Source organism: Triturus cristatus, chromosome 2_2 (assembly GCF_964204655.1).
Source record: "Triturus cristatus chromosome 2_2, aTriCri1.1, whole genome shotgun sequence".
Classification (NCBI taxonomy): Eukaryota; Metazoa; Chordata; class Amphibia; order Caudata; family Salamandridae; genus Triturus; species Triturus cristatus.
Genome location: NC_140582.1, coordinates 1226843480 through 1226862452, shown reverse-complemented (window position 1 = coordinate 1226862452; position 18973 = coordinate 1226843480). Strand labels below are relative to the sequence as shown.

Sequence of the window (18973 nt, the reverse complement as noted above, 5' to 3'; positions counted from 1 at the left end):
TCTAGGTGTCGGCTCGGATCCCGTCGCCTGCCACCAAATGTTCGAAGGGCGATCCCGGGGGGGGTTACAGAACACGTTCCTGACCACCCGGTGACCCACCTCTCCCAGAACCAGGCCGAGCACCGGCAGGGAGGCCCTTCTAGAAAGGGGTCTCGTACTTCAGGATCGCACTCGCTGAGCTGACACTACTTGACAAAGGGACACCACACAGTAGGTTTCAGTAGACGGAGATCTTTATCTAATATTCGTTGGATCTTTATGATCCGCAAGGTAGTCTTTGTTCAATACACAAGCTTGGTAATTCTTTGACAAAAGGGGATTGGGGTAGCGGGACAGTTCTAGGTTCAGAGTCAATGCCGAGTATCCTCCGCACAGCTCTCAATCCTCGAGCTGGGGGACACGGTGCAGTCTTGGGTCCAGTCGGAGTGTATTCCTCGAGCCGCGACCACGTCCGCAGGGCTCCGGTAGGAAGGAACTGTCAATTGGGTGATCTTCGGGGAGCCGCGATTCACTCGGCAGGCTCAGCTGGTCTTAGAGTTGGTGGGAGCCGCGAGTCTCTCAACGGGCTCCGATGGTCTTAGAGTCATGAGGAGCCGTGAGTCTCTCAGCGGGGTCCGATGGTCTTAGGGTCAGGGGGGGAGCCGCGAGTCTCTCAGCAGGCCCCGGGGTTCGTAGTGTTCTCGGGAGCCGCGACGACGTCAGCAGGGCTCAGATGGTTTCCAAGGATCAGGTAGCGTTCTTCTTTGCAGTTTCGTTGAGCCGCGACCAGGTCCACAGGGCTCTCTTAGTTCCAGGTCTTCTCTCCCCAAGTCCCCTCAGCACCCCTTGTTATACGCCTCATCCTCTTTGAAGTCCGGCGTCCACACAGAGAGGGGTCTTGGCTTCTGGGGGCGGTGTTGGGACTTCCTGTCGCTCTGCTCTTTGATCCTTTCAGGTTGGCCTGGGAGGGACCCCAGACACCCAGCATGCAGGGAGCCAGCTCCCTGGGGGTCCGGAGGGCGATCGAAACCCTCTGTTGAGAGGAGGTCAGGGGTGTGACAGAGACTACTCCTCCCTGTCTTGCTTGGGGGGGGATTCCCTCTCCCTTGGCCAGGCATAGCGCGTTTAGGGTCTAGGTTTCGCCGGCCATCGGGACATCGGGACATGGTGGCCAGGGGTCTTCGGTGGCTACGGGGTGGGAAGGACGGGCGGCTATAACCAGGGACCAGGGGTGGTGTATGGGTTGGGTCTGGGGGCTAGTGTTCAAGGAGGCCCACGCCACGAGGCCGGGCCCCACAATCGCTAACCCTGTTAGAGATAATAAAATCAGCGCTAACCATGGTTAACGCTGCTTTTTTACGTCTGGTATTTTTCTGACTTAGCCATGATAGCCTATGTAAGGTGGATATCATGGCTAAGTATGTCTATCCCTATCAGCAAGCTATCGCCAAACCTTGTGGGATTATCGCTGTAGTTCCAGCGATAATCTCACAATTGGCAGCTTGCACTCCGAATTTTATCGCTTTGGAGATAAGCGTTGCTGATAGCACGCTATCTCCGCGCTAAAATTCAGAGTTGGCCAGCGATAATTATCCTCATGCTAAGAGCGCTGAGCGATAATTATCGCCGGCCCTTGCTGATATGCCCCCTAGTTTTTGGAACTCCCACACTGCTGCTCAGCATATGAACCTGCTCTTTGCAACCCCCTCATTACCGCTCAGCCTAAGAGCCTGGTCTCCGGAACTCCCTCATGGCTGCTCAGCCTAAGAGCCAGGTCTATGGAACTCCCTCATGGCTGCTCAGCCTAAGAGCCTGGTCTCCGGAACTCCCTCATGGCTGCTCAGCCTAAGAACCAGGTCTCTTGGACTCTCTCATGGCTGCTCAGCCTAAGAGCCAGGTCTATGGAACTCCCTCATGGATGCTTAGCTTAAAAGCCAGGTCTTTGGAACTCCCTCGTGGTCGCTCGGACTAAGAGCCAGGTGTTTGGAGCTCCCTCATGGACTCTCAGCCTAAGAGCCAGGTCTTTGGAACTCCCTCATGGCCACTGAGCCTAACAGCTAGGTCTTTGGAACTCCCTCGTGGATGCTCAGCCTACCAGTCTGGTCTTTGGAACTCTCTCATGACCACTCAGCCTAAGAGCCTGATCTCTGGAACTACCTCATGGTTGCTCAGCCTAAAAGCCAGGTCTTTGGAGCTCCTTTACAGCCGCTCAGCCTAAGAGCCTGATCTCTGGAACTACCTCATGGTTGCTCAGCCTAAAAGCCAGGTCTTTGGAGCTCCTTTACAGCCGCTCAGCCTAACAGCATGTTCTTTGGAACTCCCTCATGGCTGCCTAGCCTAAAAGCCAGGTCTTTGGAGCTCCTTTACAGCCTCTCAGCCTAACAGCATGGTCTTTGGAACTCCCTCATGGCTGCTCAGCCTAAGAGCCAGGTCTTTGGAGCTCCTTCACAGCCGCTCAGTTTAACAGCCAGTTCTTTGGAACTCCCTCGTGGATGCTCAGCCTAACAGCCAGGTCTTTGGAACTCCCTCGTGGATGCTCAGCCTAACAGCCTAGTCTTTGGAGCTCCTTCACAGCCGCTCAGTTTAACAGCCAGGTCTTTGGAGCTCCTTCACAGCCGCTCAGTTTAACAGCCAGGTCTTTGGAGCTCCTTCACAGCCGCTCAGTTTCACAGCCAGGTCTTTGGAGCTCCCTCACGGGTTCTCAGCCTAAGAGCCTGTTCTCTGTTATACTCCGGGGGAGCTAGGTCACACTCTCTAGGACCAACACTGCCACCTAGTGGAAATGCCATGATACTTACTGGGAGAAAAGCCTCCTGGAGCGCACAATGAACTTGAAAATGTACTCCAAGGCCTTAAAGTTCCGCAGGAGTTTGTCACAAAACTCTCCTTGGCTGGCCATCCTCATGTATGACGTCAGCACGGCAATCAGCTTCCTGGATGGGGTGAGACAATCAAACATGAGAGAAGGAACCATCGGCTGGGAATAAGGGAGAGGCATACCTTTGACACATGCTATAAACATAAGAGAAAAGGAGAGAAGTACAGTATTGAAAAAAACATTGACAAAGCCAATAAGTCCCAAAGGTGAGACCTATCGGCTTTCCTAATGCTTGTTTTTAATAAGTATGTTTTTGCATACTGTGCTTAAATCAACAGAAATTTTAAACAATTTTTATTGTTTTCATTTAAAAACATAAAGCAATAACTTCCAGGATACATTACACATCATGAATAATGCACTGCAATAGTACATAGTAAAGAGATTACAAAGAAAATAAATGACAAGAAAGCAAATACATATGCTAAATAAGATAAAAGTGACAATTAAGCAAGTACATATAATAAGAAATAGGTTAAAACTGGCAAGCAAGTACAGTCTGAGTGCAAAACATATTCATAAATATATTAGACCACTGCAGCTTTTAACTAGCAAACAACAACTAACTACCCCATCTACAGTTACCCCTTGCAAATCTGTCATGTGTAGTGCGCCACAGTGACCAACATCTTCAAAGGTCACCACAGTACTTTCAAATTGCGCCCAAGATGACCCATGCCAGGCCAGTTATTACCACCCTCCAGATCGTCCGGAGATATCCCGGTGCGATTCGACGTATCCGTGTCACCATTCGGGGCCAATAAGCAATCCGCAAGGTTTTCCGATGCTCCAGCCCTATCAATCGTTCCCCACCCTCTTTTTAGCTCTCGAAATAACACATCACTCTCAGAACTTGACCACTTAACCAGTTCTTCTTGTCATTTAATCATTTGAGGGCCACGTGTAGACTTCCAAAGCATTGTCAATTCTCGTTTTGCCAGAATCAATGTCAAGTCAATATCAAATAGTGTTTTTCCTCTTTTTGGGGATAGGATATCCCCAAGTATGCAGGCCAAAAGTATACAAGGGATCGCTTGTAAAGATACTTCATGAACACAGAACTCCTCCGAAGATGGGCAGAGCCATACCATATGGAACATTTCTGCAACTAACTTCCCACATTTTGGACATTTCACAGCAGCCGTCACAGAAAACCTATTGATCTTGCCTGGTGTAAGGTAAACTCTGTTCAAAATATAAAAATTAATTAATTTGACCCTGGGAGACAGCAGGCATATGTGCTAAGATCCTCTCTCAGTCCATATCAGTCTTCTGCAGCTCTGGGTCCATGTTCCATTTGTCTTTAGGACCAGTCAGGAAAGCAGGAGACCAGCACGAAGACCACGATATGGACACGTGACCACTTTACATGACCCCACGTTGTACGGAGCGGCTGACACACCTGAAAACAGTAAACTATTTGTATTATTACTCAGTATGGAGTAATATTGCATTCTTTGTTTTCACCTCCTTAGTATGGACACACGCGTGGAGACAGCGAGCACCGCACTGCTTCCTCCATGTGCTGGCCTGAGTAATGACGAAATCGACTGTTTTATGTGAATGAGAGCCAATAGAGGGTTCACGAAATTAGCAATTATCTTACAAAGCCCTAAGGCTTTGAATACAGCTGAAGTAGGGAAACCACACCGACAGCTAATTGGAGAAATCCATTCCTCAGAGCTTGGACCAATATCTCCAACTTCAGGAAAGAGCAAAGCGACCAAGAGTTGAGTAGCGGGTCTAGACCGAAAGCACTAAAAGACACAAGAAGTTTATAAGTAAAATAAGAATTGACAGACTCATTAAAAAAAAGGAAAATGAGTACGAGGCGGGAGGAAAGCACCTTTTTGGAGCATATTGTGTGGAAGTAGAGTGTTTTGTACGAATATATCTCTTTACAACGAATGCGCTACAACGCATTCCAATACAAAGTGGTCGTTACAACGACCGCGTTGTTACAAAGCAAACCATTACATCGCGAGTCGTTACAACGACTTGCTGTAGGGGGCGTGCTGGATTTAGGAATAGTATAATTTACTATTCCTACTCCAGTTTGTGCAACAGCAGGGAAGGTGTTGGATTCGAAATCCAACACCAGCGCGTCCCTTAGATGAAACGACTTGCGATGTAATGGTCTGCGTTGTAACAACGCCGTTGGTGTAATGACTGCGTTGTAATGGAATACGTTGTAGCGCATTCGATATAAACAATGTCTCCCGTTTTGTACTCTTAAGACATCCCCAAGCAGGACAGAGAACAAGGAGAGAGGGTGCAAGAAACATAACAGAAAAATAGGCAGAGAAGAATGCTAGGGCGGATAGCGGAGGAATATGCAAAGAAAGGGTGTGAATCAGAGGCCAAAAGACAAAGCACTGGCAAAGCCAGTAGGTCTGCCTTCCATGTAGTGAAGCTTGCTTGCAAACACAGTCAAGTACAAATGCTGCTGTGGTGGGGGGTAATGGTGGTTGTGGTAATGGGGCTACAATTTGCATTTATTATTTTCACCAGTGGTAATAAGAATACCCGTGGCGCCTGCAGATGCCTCTTTCTTTCCATCCTTGGCCCCCAGTGGGCGGCCAAGGCGCAGCTGATGTATTCGCAATGAGGGCCTGTTTAAGATCTCGTGGATGGGTCACTCTGTCGCAACGGTGGCGGATATCCGTCTGCCGAAATATAAATCCCATGGGGTATAATGGGATTTACATTTCGATGGATGGATATCCGTCACCTTTGTGATGGAGTAACCCGTCCGCCGAGATCTAACTCAGGCCCTGACTCTCAATAAATGATGTGAATTGACGTGGAAGCGACGAACGGAAGCTGCTCGTGGAGGGCGGAGACTTCTCGCTCCGCCCAATCTTCATGGAGTTTTTGGCCACGCCACAGATCCACCATTTTGCCGCCATGAACCACAGGTATTGCTTCGTGCTTTTGCAAACAATCTACTTTCAGAATGACAGCAAAAAGTGCCATTAAAACTTAAAGTTAGATGATCTATGCAAGAGTTTGACACGTCTGGTTATACACTTAGACCAAAGTCTGAGCTTTTTCATGAAGCGTCATGGTTCCTCTCTCACGTGCCACATGTGTCAGTCTGTCCCGAAATATGAGATGCTTCTCACAGAGGTACATTGAGTGAGTTCTGCCAATTTTGGCGACAGAGTTCCTTTTGGGGTTGGGAGGGACTCGCATCATTTTCTGTAGTGTTATTAGGTGAAATGACAGCAAAATTCTGCGAGCAGCTTACCCTGCATTTACTTCGATTTTCTTAGAGCAAAATGCAGCCTTGTGTCTGTAATGCTGCCAGAGGGTGCCCTCAAACAGGAGGCGCGGCAGCTCCTGGCGTAGGCGATTTGCCCCCAAACTGCTTTAAAATACACAAGCAGGCATAATCACAGAATGTTTAGTAATTTCATGTCACAGGAGTAACGAGAAATTACCAAAATTGCTCATATGACTCTGGCGTAATTCAAATGTATTCAAAGTGGACTCAAGACTGCACCTGGGGTAATCAAGGTTGATGCAGTTGAAACCAAAACCAGTGACCATGGGTAGAGTTAGTGACCATATATGTTAAGTTAGTGTTCCTCGGTTTCCTTATTTTTTGTCTAGTATGAAAATATCGAAATTGTGAACAGAAAACTTGATTCACATCATTACTTTGATCCAGACTTCAAATCAAGTCTGACTTTATTTTCTAATGGAGGCTGACAACCTTGCGCAAAGGGGAGTCTGATTAATGAGGGGTGCTGGTTACTGTCATGGGGAGGTTCTAAGGTACACCCTTTGAGCCATAAAGTTGTGAATAATGGAATCCGTTCAGGACTAGCCTGGCCCCTGGACGACAGACAGAAGAACGAGGAACCCGCTAAAAGGAGTTTATGTCGACTCCCGTGCGGGCCTGAACTGTGATTGGTCAACTCCACCATGTCAATCCCAGCATTATGACAGGATTGGGATTGTGAAATGTGTGATTGGAAGATGATTCAAGGGAGTGAAATGGAGAAGGGTGATTCTGTGCTGTGATTGGCTGTCAAATGTACATCTCGTAACTGTAACTGGATCGTGATTGTGGGAGATTCATTGTGTGATTGGCCAGACTGTCCGAAGGGATTGTGACCGCTGTCAGAAATATCGTCTGCAATAAATATTACAGGGATGGCAGACAGCTCATCCGCCACCAGGGCAACCGAGTAAATTACTCCATCACCCTGACAGAGGTGCCACCTGCCACATTTTGACGTGTCCATTGGCAATGCAGACATTTCAAGCATTGATCAGAACATCCCTCAAGGCGGTTCCTGCCAATGCGTTGTAACTTTGCTGGAAGGCTCTGTCAGACAATGCCGGAGCCGTATGGCAAAGTTACATTTTCTATTTCATTATTATTATTTAAAAAAATAAAAAAAATCTCTGCTGCTGACCACAGCCTCTGATCATCTCTGTCACCTGTTCCATAAGGCTGTTGGGTGAGCAACATGCATAGGGGCCAGCAGCGGCGACCATTAACTAGAGCAGGAGGGGGATATGCGGACCACGCATGCACTCTCACCCATCTACATGCATAATCACTCACACCCCATGCATCCACAAGCATGCACTCATGCACCCACCATTCACAAGCACGCACACACATACACCCGTTCACAGTACACACTCGCAAACACACATACATTCATACATACACACACACATCAAACATTGAAACAAAATAACTTATCAGCTGCAGCAGTTTTCTCAGCCTCTGAGGTACCTGGCAGGATTGGAACAGCCACCTCCCCTCATTGGCTGTAGGAGCAGTCCCTACCTCATCACAGAGAGGGATGGGGTTAGTAAGAGTTGCTGATCCCATCTGACTGGCTGACGAGGAGTCACTGACTGACATGCGACCCCGGGCACTTAAGGCCTTCAAACTGAAGTTATCAGTAATGCTCTCCCTTGTCATGAGGGGGAGGTCCCCCAAGAGCTTTGTCGGGGTGAGGAGGTCACACCCACAGGGGCAAATTTCAGCTCAGGCAGCTAGGTGTGCACGTATTTAGAGCATATATAGCGGCTGGCTGCCTGACCTCACCTTTGGGCAGCCTGACAGACACTCATTATGTCGGCTAAAAGGTGGAGGGCATGGCCCCTCCTTTCATTTCCTTTGCGGTTCATGGAAATAGAAGAAGGCCTGCCAATACACTGAACTGACTGCCCTTCTTCTATTTTCTATACTCACAAGAACTAAAGAAAGGACTGCTCTACTTTCTCTTGATGGGTGTTTAGGCAAAATGTCGGAAATTAAATATTGTGACACACATATATCATGTTGAAACAATATTGCTGACAAGAATGTTGTTTTTTGAGGTCAGTGATATCATGTTAAAGAATATTGATGTTATTAATATTGTTTTCAGAAATATAGTTGTTGTTAAAAATTATGGGGCCGATTACGATGTCGGTCTGATCGTAACCGACGGCTGAAATCTTTACATGCAGTCCGACCGCCGCATTATGATGTGGCAAACAGGAGGCAGGGGGCAGAGGGACCGGCCTCTGCCTATCCGATGGACTCAACGAGGGGCAGGGGGCGGAAAGTAATCACCTACAATGGGACGGTCTACAATGGGGCAGTGCCTGCTCAGGCACCACCATAGAAACTAGGTAGCATGTTTCAGGCAGCCTTTTAATGGTGGTCCGACCGCCATTGAAAGGCTGTCAGAAACTCACTCTGGAGGCCCCTAGCAGATACCCCCAATCCCTCTGCGGCCTCCGCTACCAGGCATGGGGGCAAACATCAATACCTTGAGTGCCACTCATAACATGAGTCCTGGCTCACGGTTCATGGATGTTTGTAAACATCCATTTTACTAATGCGGGTTGTGAAGCAGCCCTTTTACGCTCGCTGCACAGATGGATGTTTAGGATCGCCTCATGGGCGGTCACAACCATAATTCGTCGAGAGGAACCGTCAACTACTAGTCGGTCAATTTCCATTCCGGCGCTCGTCCGCTTGTTTTTAAATCATTTTCATGTGTTTTAGTTGATATATTAATTTTATGTGTTACTATTTTTATACATTTTTTAAAATAATATAGCTTGTAATTATAAGTGATTTATAATTTCTAATTTAACTATTAATAGCAATTTATAGTGTTGTAGCAAGTTGTTGGGTTTGTAGGTGTACGGAGCGGGAAGTTAGTTAAGTAATCATGAACAATTATTGTTCATTAAATATTTAATTGATTTTTAATGATGTAATTTATGGAATATTTATTTATTTTACTTATATTTTAGTTGTGAGCAGGTAGGTCTGTAGGGATTTAGGGTGGAAATTTAATTAAGTAATAACTCACTAACAATGTATTATTGTTAATTGTTATTTAATTACATTTTATTATGTAAAATATGGAATACTCATCCATTTTACTTCTATTTTAGTGGTGGGATGCTAGGTTTGTAGGAGTCTAGTACGGGGAGTTAATTGAGCAATAATTAATTAACAATTATTTATTTATTTTAGATTAATCATATAATTGATTTTTAATTATATAAATTATGAAATACTGATTTATTTCACTTATATTTTAGTAGGTTGGTTGAATTATTTAATTGAAGTTTAAATATGTATATTTTAGATGCAGGCAGCTAGGTTATATATATATATATATATATATATATATATATATATATATATATATATATATATAAAGCAACTTAAAGATGTAGCCTTAAGCATCAAGTCAGGTTCACCTAGAGATCCGGCTACCCCTAAGGTTTTAAGAGGGAGTCTAGATGTGCTAGAGCCTTATATTAGACACCTTCTTGAGCTCTCGTTTACCTCTGGAACGGTCCCTAATAGATGGAAAGAGGCGATCCTCATCCCCTTAAAAAAGAAACCTGAATGTTAGCATGAGCCAACTGGAAAATTCACGCCCCATCTCACTGCTGCCATACTTCGCCAAAATAGCAGAGATGGTGGTTAACACCCAATTGACAGCTCACATCAATAAACATAACCTATTTCATCCCACTCAATCGGGTTTCCGTGCTACATACTCCACTGAATCGGCACTGCTCTTATCTACAGAAATCATCCGTAAACATGTAGATGAGGGGCAGACGGTTGCTTTAGTCCTATTAGACCTCAGTGCCGCATTCAACACTGTTGCCCATCATACGCTACTTCAGCGCCTCAGGAAAGGAGGTATGGTTGAGCCATAGAATGGTTAAGGTTCTTCTTACATGACCGTAGCTTTCAGGTGTCGCAGGAACCTTTCTACTCTAAAAGCCTCAAGCTGGACCAAGGGGTCCCACAGGGCTCCATACTTAGCCCCACCCTCTTTAATCTCTTCATCACCCCCTGGCAGAGATTATTGGGAAATTTGGCATCAGTGTTGTGTCATACGCTGATGACACACAACTAGTGGTGACCCTAACTCAAGATTATGATAAGGCAGCCATCAATTTCTCAACATACCTACAAGAACTTGCATCGTGGATGGCCTATAACTGCCTTAAACTTAATGGCAATAAAACAGAGGTGCTAGTGATAGGCAAAGCACCCTCGATCTGGTCCTCAGCATGGTGGCCTCAGACTTTGGGACCGAACCCCCCCCTAGGGATCAGGTAAAGAACCTGGGGATGTGGTTGGATACCAAACTATCCTTTGAAACTCGCACCAGGTGGGTGGCGGGAAGTTGTTTTGGGGTTCTGCGAAGACTCCGGAAGACCTTAGATGTACTACCTGTCACAGCGAGGAAAACGATGGTCCACGCGCTGGTGACATCACGTCTGGACTATGGGAATGTATTCTACCTAGGAGCTAATATCAAATGTGTACAGAGACTCCAATGCTTTCAGAATGCTGCGGCTCGTCTCGTTTTAATGCTTCCTAGTAGAGCTTCATCCAACAAGGCCCTGGCTTCCCTTCATTGGCTCCCCTTTAGGGAACAAATTCTATTTAAGGCTTTGTGTGTTAGCCTCCGCATCCTACAGAGGAAGGGGCCCACCTATCTGCATGACCTAGTTACCCCGTATGCTCCTACCCGTCGATTGAGATCAAGTGGGATGGGGCAGGTAAGCATTCTGATTATCAGAAGAGCTAGGATGGGAGGTCGCTCCTTCCGCTTTGGAGCTGCCACGCATTGGAATAAACTCCCCATAGGGCTACAGCTGGAGTCTTCGGAGACAATTTTTCTGAGGAAGCTTAAGACCTGTCTTTTTCCAGTCTAATTCTTCCTTGCTTTCACCTCATTGCCCGGAACTTGGTATTTATTTGCCGCAGCGCGGGGACACACTAGCTAGTGTAGCCATGCGCTTTATACATTTGTTTATTATTATTATTATTATTATATTATTATATATATATATATATATATATATATATATATATATATATATATATATATATATATATATATATATATATATATTATCTACTGGCGGTCGCCAGTAGATAGTTATAGTTAGGACCGAGTTTCCATAGGAAATCTGAAAATTCTATTTTGAATAACTTTGGCGCCGCTTGACGAATCCTCGCAAAATTTTCAAAACTAATGGGGTGCTCCGCTCAGCTCCTACCCTGAAAGTCTCGGGGTGATTCGTCAAGCGGGGGCTGAGAAAAAAGGGGGGTCCCAAAACGCGTTTTCCCCATGAATTTTCCCATAGGACCTTTAGTCGAAGGTACAGCCCGAACGGCTGAACAGAATTACTTGAAATTTGGCAAAGAGGTAGTCCTCAGGTCAGGCATGTGCCTTTTGCATATATGGTGTCAATCTGTTCAGTAGTTCCTGAGAAAATTGCAGTTAAAAGTACATAAATATCTATAAGCGCGCACCGTGCGCGCACCCTAAGGTGCGCGAGCGTAATTCTGATTGGTGGTTACATGTCAGTCAACGTTCGAATTGGTCGAAATCAGGAAGTGTCGGCCACTATTTTGTGTGTTTTGTTTGTGACAGTGAAACAGAAAGGTGGAGAACGTGAAAAGGGGGAAGGGTACAGAGTTCCTGACCCCCTAGCCTTCGTTAGGGGGTCCCTGAAGGACCCCGAAAGGTGAAAAAAACATTATTTTTTTTTCAAAAAATCGCGAGGTGCGCACATCGTGCGCGCGCACGGAAGAAAAAAATCATAAGAAAAATAGAATTAAAAATCAAGTGTAAGTGTTTGGATGTTAGGTGGCTCTAAAAAGAGCCTTTGTGTTCATTGAGTGTTTTTTGGTACCTACAAGTAAGTACTGATGCAGAGTCTAAAGTTCAAGAGGAAGACTCTGTTCCCTTCATCATTGAAATGTACACCGTCTCCTCTATAAATGCCTTGCATGTTGTAACGCAAGTTGTTGTGGTATATAGAACCCATACCATAGTCTCTGAGGAAAGCAGAAACAGACTTATTGGCGTGCTTTCTTGCTTTGTCAATCTGCGGACAATATTGATTGGACCAGTTCCACTTTTGCCTTTGGCATATATTAGAATATACAAAGGTAGTTTGTGGAAAAAGTGACATCAATTGCACAAAGGTGTCCTTAACAAGCATTTCCAGACCTACCCCAGTTAAAGTGCCTAGGTCATTTCCATCACAGTGCACAATTATAAGGTTAGGCTGTGGGAGATGTAGAAAGGATTTCACCAAAGGCATTAATTGGTGCCACTTTAACCCTCTCTGACCAATCCATTTATGTCTACATTTGGCAAAGCAAGGTCTTTCACAATACCTATTTTTTCGGCATACTTTTCACTCCAGAAGACATAGCTATGACCTACAATCCACACTGTGAACATCTTTCAAGGAGATCTGGATGCACTCAGAAGGTGTCTTTCAGTAGAATGGCAATATGAAAAGAAAGATAGTTGTAAAATGGAGGCCTACATACTTTTTTTAAAATAAATAGAACTCATTGGCTGTTTCAGACCATTTTACACTAAAATCTAGGCTGTATGTTAACATTTTTATAAGCATGTTTTGTATTGGTTCAGAAAAATGTGTTCCCATAGAACATTAGTTTGGATTTGCTGTTATGTTTGAAAAGTCAAGCACTCTTGCTCTTTGGATTAGAAACATTGTGTGCTGAACTTCTGACCTCTCTGCTCACACCAGTGTTCCATGACCTGTTGCTATGGTAGCAGGCAGAAGTCATGTTGGGGGTAGGAATGATTTGGAAAAGGGTTGACATTTCCAACCAATAGAATGTGTGTTTCCATTTGAAAAAATGTGGGAAGCAATGTGATTTGAAGTTAACATGTATATGTGTGAAAAAAGAGAGGGAACGTTTGCCATTTACTGGTTCTGGTGAGAGGTGTACAGCTCAGAGATTCTGGCTCTGATAATCTGCTGTGTGAGTGCCACATTTCTTTCTCAACTAACTACTTTTAAAGGTGAGTTATGAATTTGAGAGGGGATGTATGTGGTGTATTTTGATATAAATAAGAGAAATGTGTTTCTTCTTTTAAAGTTGTGTTTTACATTTTATGTTTTGGAAGACATTTAACTGCCTTGAACTTGTAAAATATTATGGAGTATGTCTTCAGCATAAGTTAAGGTGTACTGGTATCACCCAGGAATACTGTTTTGTGCCTAGAATCACACCATGAGTCTGTGTGCACACAGGAATTGTTGTCAGAGATTTAATTCGTGTTGCTCTTGTTCTGTAAGACTTGCACTCGTAGGAAAGGGGCAGCTTGTTTTCTTGAACTGTGATGGTTAGCATTCAGCAGAAATCAGTATCTCACAGATGCAAGGCAAATGCTAACACATTTGAAAACAACAGGGTAGATTTTCCTTCCACTCCTGCAATGGGTGAGGTAGTTCCTACATGTTCAAAACTCCAATTAACCCTTACCACACATGTACTCTTATATACATCTCTGCAGTCTTCATGCAGTTGTGGAAGCGTCCATGCAGATCTCTCTTGCACCTGACAACACACAGTCTCCAGAAACACACTTTTAGCACACAGGCAGCTGCTTCTCCTGCACTCCCATGCTAAGTATTCAGCACTGTGTGGTATTTCAGATAGCAGTGTGTAACGCTAACACATTCAACATCACTAAGGCTCATTTCCTTTGCTCTAGTCTAATCACTCACCCAGATTCCACATGCTCATGGTCTCAAGTAGCTGTTAGGACATGTGCTCTTTTCTGCCTCTCTAAACTATAAGGAAAATGTGTCAGGCTGTTACAGTAATTATCACTTACTCTACCACAGTAGTAAATGTGCTTTGAAATTGCCAATGAAATATCGTTTTCTGCCTAGAATCACACCATGAGTCTGTCTGCACACAGGAATTGTTGTCAGAGATTTAATTCGTGTTGCTCTTGTCCTGTAAGACTTGCACTCGTAGGAAAGGGGCAGCTTGTTTTCTTGAACTGTGATGGTTAGCATTCAGCACAAATCACTATCTCACAAATGAAAGGCAAATGCTAACACATTTGAAATCAACATGGTAGATTTTCCTTCCACTCCTGCAATGGGTGAGGTAGTTCCTACATGTTCAAAACTCCAATTAACCCTTACCACACATGTACTCTTACATACATCTCTGCAGTCTTCATGCAGTTGTGGAAGCGTCCATGCAGATCTCTCTTGCACCTGACAATACACAGTCTCCAGAAACACACTTTTAGCACACAGGCAGTTGCTTCTCCTGCAGTCCCATGCTAAGTATTCAGCACTGTGTGGTATATCAGATAGCAGTGTGTAACGCTAACACATTCAACGTCACCAAGGCTCATTTCCTTTGCTCTAGTCTAATCACTCACCCAGGTTCCACATGCTCATGGTCTCAAGTAGCTGTTAGGACATGTGCTCTTTTCTGCCTCTCTAAACTATAAGGAAAATGTGTCAGGCTGTTACAGTAATTATCACTTGCTCTACCACAGTAGTAAATGTGCTTTGAAATTGCCAATGAAATATCGTTTTCTGCCTAGAATCACACCACGAGTCTGTCTGCACACAGGAATTGTTGTCAGAGATTTAATTTGTGTTGCTGTTGTTCTGTAAGACTTGCACTCGTGGGAAAGGGGCAGCTTGTTTTCTTGAAATGTGATGGTTAGCATTCAGCACAAATCACTATCTCACAAATGAAAGGCAAATGCTAACACATTTGAAATCAACATGGTAGATTTTCCTTCCACTCCTGCAATGGGTGAGGTAGTTCCTACATGTTCAAAACTCCAATTAACCCTTACCACACATGTACTCTTATATACATCTCTGCAGTCTTCATGCAGTTGTGCCAGCGTCCATGCAGATCTCTCTTGCACCTGACAACACACAGTCTCCAGAAACACACTTTTAGCACACAGGCAGCTGCTTCTCCTGCACTCCCATGCTAAGTATTCAGCACTGTGTGGTATTTCAGATAGCAGTGTGTAATGCTAACACATTCAACGTCACCAAGGCTCATTTCCTTTGCTCTAGTCTAATCACTCACCCAGGTTCCACATGCTCATGGTCTCAAGTAGCTGTTAGGACATGTGCTCTTTTCTGCCTCTCTAAACTATAAGGAAAATGTGTCAGGCTGTTACAGTAATTATCACTTACTCTACCACAGTACTAAATGTGGTTTGAAATTGCCAATTAAATATCGTTTTCTACCTAGAATAACACCATTAGCCTGTCTGCACACAGGAATTGTTGTCAGAGATTTAATTTGTGTAGCTTTTATTGTGTAAGACTTGCAGTCGTAGGAAAGGGACAGCTCATATGATAGGATTTGAAAAGCTCATAAAAATATAGTAATATATTTAAATTACATAAAGGTATTTTTTTTAGTTTCTTTCAGGTATTGCTGAACAACACTGAAATAAATTAAGGATGCCTATAAAATCAAGAAAGAGAAAAGAACAGCAACAACATCTATATTTGAAGACAACTGGACAAAAAAAATTAGTTGAAGAACCTCATGTTGGAAAAAAGAAAAAGTCTTCTGGTAAGCAGACTACGGACTTTATAAAAAATATCCTCAAGCAAAGAAAAAATGTAAAAAATATATCCACTGCAAATAGTGTTTCAAGTAGAAAACAACAAGACAATCGACAGAATATACTAAATGCTAATGTACAATCAGAAGTAAGAAAGAATGACTTAAAAAGAAAAATAGATTTTAAAAACATTCGTAGAAAAATGTTTCAGAGAAGAGTGATGTTCAATTTGCTAAAGGGTGTGAAAAAAGATAGGAAGAAAGCCAAATTTTATAAGAAAAAGAAACATATTGAATCAATTGTTGCAAAGGCTTTGGAATTAAAAAGAAAACTATTTATTTTAATTTTGAACAGGATCCGTACATTAGATAAATTAGTCAATGTAATGAAGTCAAAAAGCAAAAGGAAAAGAGTAGTGAAAAAAAAAACTTTTGTAAAGTGTTCTTAGGAGAATGGAAGCATAGTTCAAGTACTGAACCATTTTTTAATGAAGAGAGTTATCTTCAAAGTAATAGTTTGCTGCATGCAGTTGACACCAGTGGTCGAGCTTATGAAGTTAAAGATGCTTGTGTAATGGAAAAGGAGAAAATTGTTCCAAGAAATGAGGAAGAAGTGTTAGCTGATGAGGTTATGGGGAGACGTCCTAAAGCCCCAGTGTACACTTGGAATTGTAGTAGTATTTGTACTGTACGACAGGAGTCTATTGATAAATTACGTGACTTTCTAAGAGAATATAGTAAAAAAAGTGTTAAACAGAAGATTAAGGTGCTTCAAAGACTAGATCCATGCAGAGTGAGAGAGAATACTGGTTTGCAAGGACATTCTCTGGCTTGTCTTTCTAGGAAAGTTTGTCAAAGTGTTTTTCACCATTTTAGGATGCTGACAGTTCATCATACTGAAATGAGAAAATTTGTGAGAAGATTGTATTTTGCTAAAAGTCCAGCACTAAAGTTAAATGAGTTGAATAGTGCTCTGTTCCGTGGATCTGTATCAGATGTGAAGAAGGTTTGTGAGGATATTGAGTTTTGTTACTTTGGTCCAGAGCAAGAAAGTGCAGGAAATGACACAGTTATTGAAGAAAATGTGGAAGAGAATGTAGAACTCACTGTTAGTAAAAATTTTGAAGATCAAATGACAAAATTTACTATAATCTCTAATGAAAGACCAAATATTACTTGTATTTGTTGCCGGAGAAGCCATTATAAACTCAAACAAGGAACGTTGATCTGTATAAAAAAAGTGAAAAAGAAAATAATTATCAGTGGATGGATTTTGCTACATATTTATTTCTGGAAAATTGTTTTGATTTGGGTGAAGATCAGCGTATTTGTAAATACTGTTATAACAAGTTAGAAGAAAATAAAATGCCAGCTAGAGCTGTACATAATAATTTAGAATTGGTTGATATTCCTGCAGAACTTTCTGATTTAAATACGTATGAGTCTATACTCATTCAATGTGTCCATCCGTTTCAGACTATAGTTCGTATGGAGCCCAAAACAGGTAAATTACCTCCTTCAGATTTACAAAGAGGTTTAAAAGGAAGAGTTGTCTATTTGCCATTAGATTTGAAAAAAAATATTGAAACAATTGATGCAGATAGTTTGGAAACTGAACCATTAGTTATTCTGGTTAATGGTGTACCTACAAAGAATAAGAACATTTGGCAGGAGCTGGTAGATGTACGAAAAGTACAAAGAGCAAATTTATATTTGAAAAGAAATAATAAATGGTATGAATCAATTTATATGGATGAAGATGAAGAAATTTTACTAGCAGACACAGGAATACCAACTGGGCAAATTGAAAAAGTGGATAAGTCAAAAGAAGAAGAAATTTATGAACATTTCAGCATACATCCTCTTCATTCTAAAGAAGTTATGGGAAACACTATTGATTTGTTTCAGATGAAAAAAGCAAAAGGAACTCCCGTGAGTGTATGGGAGGAGAGCTTGGAAGCTCGTTGTTTTCCCCAGCTGTTTTCTACAGGAAAAGGTGGACGATATGATGAACATCCAGTACAGATTCCTGCTTCTGAGTATCGGACTACAAGATTATATGCAGAAGATCCAAAATTTCGTCAAAGTATTCCTTATTTGTTCCATCTTTTATTTGAAAGTGACTTGTCTGCACTATCTTATGCAGTAAATCACATTTTAAAAACTGGAGTACATCTACATAATGTGTCTGCAAAGGATTTTCTGAACAAAGTGCAACAGCGAGATGATCATTTGGAATCTCAATTGATTAATCTGATGGCTTGTCAGCGTGGGACTAATGAATATTGGTACCGACGCCATGGAGAATTGAAATGTATGTTACGGAATTTAGGAACTCCTACATGGTTCCTTACCCTAAGCTGTGCTGAGTACGCTTGGGATGATTTACTGGATTTTCTTCGAGAGGCAAATTCAAATATTGAAAACATCCAATACAAGACAGCAGGAGAATTGTGCTCATTGGATCCGGTTAATGTTTGCAGATATTTCAATCATAGATTTGAGGCTATGATGTCCTTCATCTGCAATAAAAAAAATCCACCTCTTGGAGAAGTTGTGGATTTCTTTTGGAGAAAAGAGTACCAAGCAAGAGGTGCTCCTCATATTCATATGCTGTTGTGGATCAAGGATGCCCCAAAATTTGGAACAGATTCTGATGATGCAGTTTTATCTTTCATTGAAGAATATGCAACATGTGCTATACCTAAAAGCACAGAAGAAAAAAACTTAAAAGAGCAAGTTTTATGTTTCCAAAGTCATCGGTGTGGAAAATACTGTCGACGAAAGTACAAGAGTAAAGATAAATTCTACACAAAATGTCGATTTGGATTTCCACGACCTGTTCTTTCAAAAGGAAGAGTAAACAGTTTTATGTCAGCTGTGCGACATACTATCACAAGAAAATCGCCTAAAAATACCTACAACCTAAGAAGAAAAGAAGAGTCAAAATATATAAATGACTACAACCCAGTCATTTTATCCATGTGGAATGCTAACATGGATATTCAGTATGTAGCTGACAATTCTATTGCTGTTGCTCGGTATGTCACATCTTACATCACTAAATCTGAGAAAACGGAATTGAAAGAAATGTGGGAAGAGATTTCTCATGAGAAGACTGTCAGTAAAAAGCTATACAGTTTCAGTTTAAAGATGTTATCGCATCGAGAAATTGGGTTATACGAATGCTCAGATAGGTTATCATCTGCAAGTCT

The 18973-nt window shown here is 42.8% G+C and overlaps 1 protein-coding gene across 1 annotated transcript in view; it reads right to left on the bottom strand.

The window, feature by feature from the left end:
• LOC146863455 (dedicator of cytokinesis protein 2-like) overlaps positions 1–18973 on the bottom strand; it is a 2657619-nt gene that overhangs the window by 1901287 nt on the left and 737359 nt on the right. Inside the window, exon 22 of the mRNA XM_085642885.1 lies at positions 2778–2912. Within this exon, the coding sequence (XP_085499011.1) occupies positions 2778–2912 (135 nt within the window). The remainder of the gene's footprint in view (positions 1–2777; positions 2913–18973) is intronic.